The 7500-nt window shown below is 22.0% G+C and overlaps 1 protein-coding gene across 5 annotated transcripts in view; it reads right to left on the bottom strand.

The window, feature by feature from the left end:
* Positions 1–7500, bottom strand: part of LOC100199935 (sorbin and SH3 domain-containing protein 1 homolog) — a 56523-nt gene that overhangs the window by 26438 nt on the left and 22585 nt on the right. For 3 of the 5 annotated variants that reach the window (XM_065795357.1, XM_065795358.1, XM_065795356.1), the window contains exon 4: positions 7464–7500. This exon is cut by the window's right edge and continues 23 nt beyond it. In XM_065795357.1, coding sequence (XP_065651429.1) covers positions 7464–7500 — 37 coding nt within the window. Of the gene's footprint in view, positions 1–4976; positions 5257–5620; positions 5875–7463 lie in introns of those variants that run through there. The other 2 variants (XM_065795359.1, XM_065795360.1) reach the window with 2 other exon arrangements.

The raw sequence follows: 7500 nt of genomic DNA on the forward strand, positions 1-7500 counted from the left end.
ATGTTTATAAAGATTAATGTTTTTGTTTTTTTTTGTAACTGATTTTAATTTGACATCAAGCAAAGCAAACTAATAAAAACGAGATGTAAAAAATTTTGTTTGATTTACTTCAGTGATCTTTTTTTTTAAAAACTTATTAAAAATTTAAAAAACAACAGATCAGTGGTAACTAAACTATTGATATATATCAAGCTAGTTTTTGTAATAAGAATTTAAATGTTATTTATTTAAAAAAGGTGTTCATACATTCGCAATGCTCTGTACATACTAGGGTGTGTCATAAAACAACATTTTTTGAAAATGTCTGATGATACCCCCTAAATGTGTTCTATGTAATAAATTAATACTAATTTTAAAAAATTTTTTGATAAAAAATTTTTTTAAGGCTTGCTCAAGACCTTTAAGCATCAGACGGGTCCCTAATATTTTGAAAAAAAAGTTCTTTAAAAGCATATCATGTTGGGTCTCAAAAGTAGTGAAAATTTATAAAAATTTCAAAAATAATAAAATTTATGGAAACACAAATTCAAAAAGTTAATTTAAAAAAACCATGAAAATATGTACTTTTTTATTTTTTGTTAAAACACAATAGTTTTTAAGTCATATAATTTAAACTAGTAATCTTTATATAAATGATTTTTTTTTGTTGAAATTTTTATAAAATTGCACTTCTTTTGAGATCCAACATGACATGCTTTTAAAGAACTTTTTTTTAATGCATGTATTTTGTGTTTAAGTAAGGACACTATTTGATAATAGAAGATTGCAATTAAAACTTAATTTTAACAAGCAAACTCTATTTTATTATGCAGGTAGGAAGGCGCAAAAAATACATGCTAATGTGATGTTGAATAAAATGTTGATGTAGTAGAAACTTATGAGAAGAGATGAATGAGAAGTTATAAAAATGAATGAGAAGTTATGGCATAACAGAATTTTGTAATTTTCCTAAATTAAAATAAGAATTAAAAATTTTCCCAAGCTAAAACAAGACAAATTAGAGCCTAAACAAAGAAAGAAAAGATATTTAAATTTTTCAAAAACATTAGCTTCCGGATTGAAATTAAAATAAATTTGAATATATTAAATTTTCTTGATGTCCAAAACCAAATTTTTAAGTTCGAAACCAATATTTTATTTTAATTAAAAATAGCTTGAATAAAAACTCTTCTAATAAAATTCAACTTCTTTAAACATGATTTAATGGTTTTAATAGCAGTGGAAGCTTTTAAGCTAAAGTTTGAGAAGTTAATATGAAAAAAAAAAAAATCAGCACAAACAAAACATTACAACAAATATAAAAAAAACTTTTTTAAAATTAGTAGACATTTTACTCCCTCTAACTAAATGCATAAAATTTTAAACAGAATTTAAATTTTAAACAGATATTAAAGTTGTAATAGCTGCAGTACAAAAAATTTAGAAAGGATTATAAAAGGTCACAAAGATGTGTTAATTAATGAAAACGAACATCTAAAAAAATAAATAAAAAAATAGCCTACTAAATCTTTTTGATAAGCATTGTCTATAAACAGAGAACACTTATCAAAAATATAATTAGAATTTAAATTCTCACAAAATAAATCTGACAAACAATATATCAATTTAACTAAGGGTAAATAGAAAGAACATGTCTACCACAAATTTATTAAACACAAAAAAAATATTCAAAAGAGAGTGTTAAAAAATATATTTGAAATCATAAAAAAGTTTGAAATAATCACCCACTTGAATCAAGAAGATATATTAAATAAAATAAAAAAATAATTTCTAATTGCAAATATTAAAAAAATTTACAACTGTTATAAAAACAAATGACAAAATTCAAATTATCCCTATAAACTATTCCTTTGAAAAATTCTTTTCAATATTAATTTTTACAAAACACTGTAGATTCTGCAGCTTCCTGCTCAAAAGAAACTACAGAAATTAAAAGTTAATTTTAACAATTATAAACTTCCTGTGAAATATTTTATTCTATAACTTGAGGTTTTGAAACTCAGTCTTTCTTCTTTCATGATATTGGCAGTAGAAGAAAAATGGTTATTTAAGAACAACAAGCACTATTTGTAGCATATACTAAAACAACTTATATATATACATATAGATATATAAATATATATAAATTAGTATAACATCACTTATCAAATTTTTTTATTTTAAACTAAATTTAATAATTTATTATTGCTCTGCCCTTTTAAAAACATTGATAACTCTATTTTGAAAAATACATTTAAAATTATTTGTTCATAAATATATATATATATATATATATATATATATATATATATATATATATATATATATATATAAATTAGTAAAAAACACTTATCTAACTTTTATCTTCGACTTTTCGAAGTTTCACCATTGCTGGATCATCAGGAAGAGCTCTCTTCCTGATGATCCAGCAAAGAGAACTCTTCCTGATGAAGAGTTCTCTTTGCTGATTTTTTTTGGATCATCAGGAAGAGTTCTCTTCCTGATGATCCAGCAAAGAGAACTCTTCCTGATGATCCAGCAATGGTGAAACTTCGAAAAGTCGAAGATAAAAGTTAGATAAGTGTTTTTTACTAATTTATTATTGCTCTGTTCTTTAAGAACATTGAGCACTCTATTTGTAAAATACACTAACATAATTTACATATATATATATATATATATATATATATATATATATATATATATATATATATATATATATATATATATATATATATATATATATATATATATACACACAGTGAAGGATCCAAGGGGTTAGGGTATGCATCCCCCCCCCACCAGAGTCTGAAAGTCCTAAAATATTTTTTTATCTTAGGAGATTAAAAAGTGATACAAAATACAAAAGTATTTTCACATCTCCCCCCCCCCTCCCCTGCATCAAAAATCCTGGATCTGTCACTGCCAATGTGTGCATATATATATACATCAGGGGCCATTCTAGACCATTTTCGACAGCGTCAACCATATTTGGGTGCCACCCAAATTAAAGTTTAAGGACCTTCTTATTTTTTTTCATTTTTTATAGCAAATATTGTTGTTTTTTTTGCGAAAAAAAAACGCTGATTTTTTGCTAAATTCACTGGGGCAGAGGGGTACCACCGCCCAAATTTTTTTCCTAGAATAGGCCCTGTATATATATATATATATATATATATATATATATATATATATATATATATATATATATAAATAAATGCGTAGGTGTATATATATGAATAAAGAAAATATCTTTATATAATCATGTATAATATTGTATACTTAAAAGAGTGCTCAATAGATAAACTAGAGCTATATAGTATATTTGTTACCACTACCTGCAGGTACCAGGATGTATATACATATATATATGTATATACATATATATATGTATATACATATATATATGTATATACATATATATATGTATATACATATATATATGTATATACATATATATATGTATATACATATATATATGTATATACATATATATATGTATATACATATATATATGTATATACATATATATATATATATATATATATATATATATATATATATATATATATATATATATATATATATATATATATATATGTTTAATGTTTATATATAAATATATATATCTAAGGACCCAATTTCCTAATACATTTTGTGCGCTTTAATTCTAAAAATTATATGTTGATATATGTACTGAAGCCCCACAGCTCCCTATTTCAGTATGATATCATCATTTACATCATTTTGATTTTATTATATAAAAACTATTATTTATAATGCAAAATTAAAAAGTTAATATTTTCAAGGAATTAAAAAAGATTTTGTTTTTAAACATTTTTAATATAAAATATTATTTTTGATATTTTTATTAATTTCACTTTTTTTGAGACCCTAGCCTAAAAAAATTATAAAACTTTAAAAATTATTAAAAACTACCTACTAAAATCTTTTTTTTTAAAAAGAAATTCAAGAATAAAAAGAAAAAAAACCCATTTAGTTAGTTACAACACATTAATTGTTTACCAACAGCATCAAAAATCATTTCAAGAACCACCCTAAAAAATTACTTATAAGCTTCATTTATTTGGATGTGTAATATTATATGATTTTCTCTTATACGTAATAGAAAAGTAACTAAGCTTTATTTACCAGAGTGATCATATAGTCAATATATAACAATCATTAATTAGTTGAGTAAATATTAAATTCTTATACAGTAACAGGAAATTTATATTTACTTGATTAACAAATCTAAACAAAAGATATGTATAATGAGGAAATAGAATAAGTTAACAGAAAAGTAAAAATATTTTTAAAAGTATTTCTCCCTATCTGCTCTATCTCCTAAAAATAGAAACTTTTGAAAGTATTTAAAAAAGAAAAACTCTTGGGCTTAAAAAAGACAAACTCTTGGGCTTAAAAAAGTTTTTCTACTTAAAAACAAAATTTATCCTCTACAATAAAATTACCTTTTATGGAAAAATTAATTATTCCTAATTTTTGACCTTAAATAGCCAAACTTAAAAATAAGCTCATTTTATTTTAGATAAATTACCAATAAATGGTGACTAATATCAGTATAGTACTAGTATACTATAACTATTACTATTGTTACTGAAACTCTTTTTGGTTACCTCCCAAGAAGGTTTAGTTAGGAAGCTCTATATTATTATTAATTTAAGAAAAACATTTATAAATACTGGTTTGGGTACCACTCCATAAATATGCATTAGTTTAAGAAAATCTTTATCAAAAAAGATTGACTTATTTGTTTGTGAAACAACCAAAGCATTACCCAACTTTTAATTTTTTTCTCTTAATATTGATTTTTTAAATCACAATACCATTTCATCAATTTTTTTAACATGGAACCATTAAACATCAAAAAGAACAAAATTTAATATGGAACCATTAAATAATCCAAAAGAATAAAATTTAATATGGAACCATTAAATAATCCAAAAAAATTTAGATTTAATATGATAAAGACTAACATTATCTCATAACTCATTCAATCAAATGTAAACGGTTTAACACCCTCTAAAGTTTAACACCCTCTAAAATTTTCTACAAAATTGATTTAAAAAATCTTTAATAATTAATATTCTTATAATACCAAATAAACTATTTTAAATCTACCAGATTTTCAAATCAGAACAACATTCAAGGCAAAACATATTATATTGCCACTGAATTCTCTATTACAAATAGAGATCACAAAATATGAAATACTTAACTAAATAATGATATCAAAACTTAACCAATTTAAAATATAACTTAAACAAAACCATTTGCTATTGACTAATGTTATTTTTAAATATCATAAATATTTAATTTAATTTGAATTAAAACCAGTCTCCAGGAAGCAAAAGTTAAGTCAATCTCTTTTAATTTATAATTTCAATCAATAAGCATTTAAATCCAAACAGCAACAACAAAATTGTTTACATCAAAACTTTATTCGTAAAAATATTTTAATCAACAAAAAGCATGTTGAAAGTTTAGAGTTCAGCCATAATCATGATAAATGAAATTATAATAACAAAATTAAAGAGGTTGATTTACATAAATAATTTATTTTAAAAATACTTATTAAAAGACTTGAATATTTATGAAATAAAAGCAATAGAATTCTTACCTCTTTTTACGCACATATGTTTCATCTAGAGAAAACCATTCTTCTTCATCTGGTGAATCATACATTCTTTTTGATTTCAAATTATATTCATTATTTATCTCAATAGAAAAATCGAGTATTCAGATATCATATATCAAAAGTATACTTCAGATGAATTGGTATATGTATTTGATAAATTATTCATATATATTGATGATAGATAAACAGCATGAATTTTACTTAAAGTGATACATTAGTTGATGTTTTTTCTTATTTTATGAAAGTTATATATATATATATATATATATATATATATATATATATATATATATATATATATATATATATATATATATATACATACATACAAACACATGTATATATGCATGTATGTTGTGTGTGTACATATAAACGCAATTTACATATATTTAAGACTACTATAACAATGAACATTTTATAAACTCTTAATAAGTATTAGGATTATTTTATAACTTATATTATACCTTTTATAAATAATTTATATAATATATAACATTATATATAATATAAATTATTTTATGAAAATTATACAGCAAAAATAATGATATATATAAAAAAAAGTGGTTGGATACTTCTTTTGATAGAAAAATACTAAAAATTTGCTTATAAATATTAAATAACATAAAAACAACAACAACAACAGAACAAGTTGGACAAAAATTTTTCTAAAAACAATATTAAAACTATTTTGAGGTAAAAGTCTTAATTATTTATAAAGATTTCATCAATTAAAAATGCTAATTGATGTAACCACAATTTATCAACAATATAAAAGATTTATAATAAATCTAAACAAGTCTAAAAAAATTTTCTTTAAAGTTTCCTAAAAAATAAGTTTTCTAAAAACTTAACTGCTTGAAATAATAACTTTGACTCTTAAAGATACAATTTCAAGATAATATGCAAAACAATGGAGTTACTCAAATCTTTATCATAGAGAAATAATTCATATGCCACTCTAATAAAATGCCATTGTACATGGATTAAAAGAGATTTGTCATAAATACAAAATTTTGTATATGTAAAAAAAAAAATCTTTTTTTAAAAGTGAACATAAGAATTTTACTCAACAAAATTAAAATAAATATAAATAAATCTCCTACTTAATTTTTTTTTCAACTCAAAAAAATATTGATTTTAAATGTCTTAAAAAATCAAAGGTTTAAACTTCTAAAAAATATAACTTTTTTTTAAAAAAAAAAAACAATAATTGATTATTACAACAAAGAGCAAGCATCAAAAGGATTATATTCTCTTTTTAAAATAAAATTCTTTTTTACTTTGTTTTTTAAACATGTAATACGATAACAAAGAAATTCAAAATAAAGCCTTTTCTGTTTGCCTATCTAATTAAAAATATTCTCATCTAAGTGTTGAACTTGACCAGACTACAAACTTAAATATTTAACCAAATGTTAAGGAAAATGGTTTTATGTGCACTTATACCATAAAACAAAAAAACAAAAAAAAATTACAATTTTAAAACACTTTTTAATTAAACCATAAATTTCAGATGTTTTAAAATGTTTAAATTCATAATACATAATAGCTTTTCCTGTTTTACCAATGCAAAAACTTATTAATTTTATTATAAAGCAATTCACTTTGTGTATACCATACTTATTGATTAACTTTCTTTATATAAAAGTATTTACAACTTTGCTTAAAAATACTATTGTTAGTTCAGCTGTGAAGTTAACATTGTTTTATGTTTTCATACAAAACATTTTTGAAAGTTTTTAGAACAAGAGTGTTAGATGCTTTCTGTAAATAAACACTTTTTAAAATGAAGGAAGAAAATCATAGAACTCTAAAATATTCTTACCATCAAAATCTGTTTGATCAGTTGAACCAAAAGAGGT

Source organism: Hydra vulgaris, chromosome 04 (genome assembly GCF_038396675.1).
Source record: "Hydra vulgaris chromosome 04, alternate assembly HydraT2T_AEP".
NCBI classification, from domain to species: Eukaryota; Metazoa; Cnidaria; class Hydrozoa; order Anthoathecata; family Hydridae; genus Hydra; species Hydra vulgaris.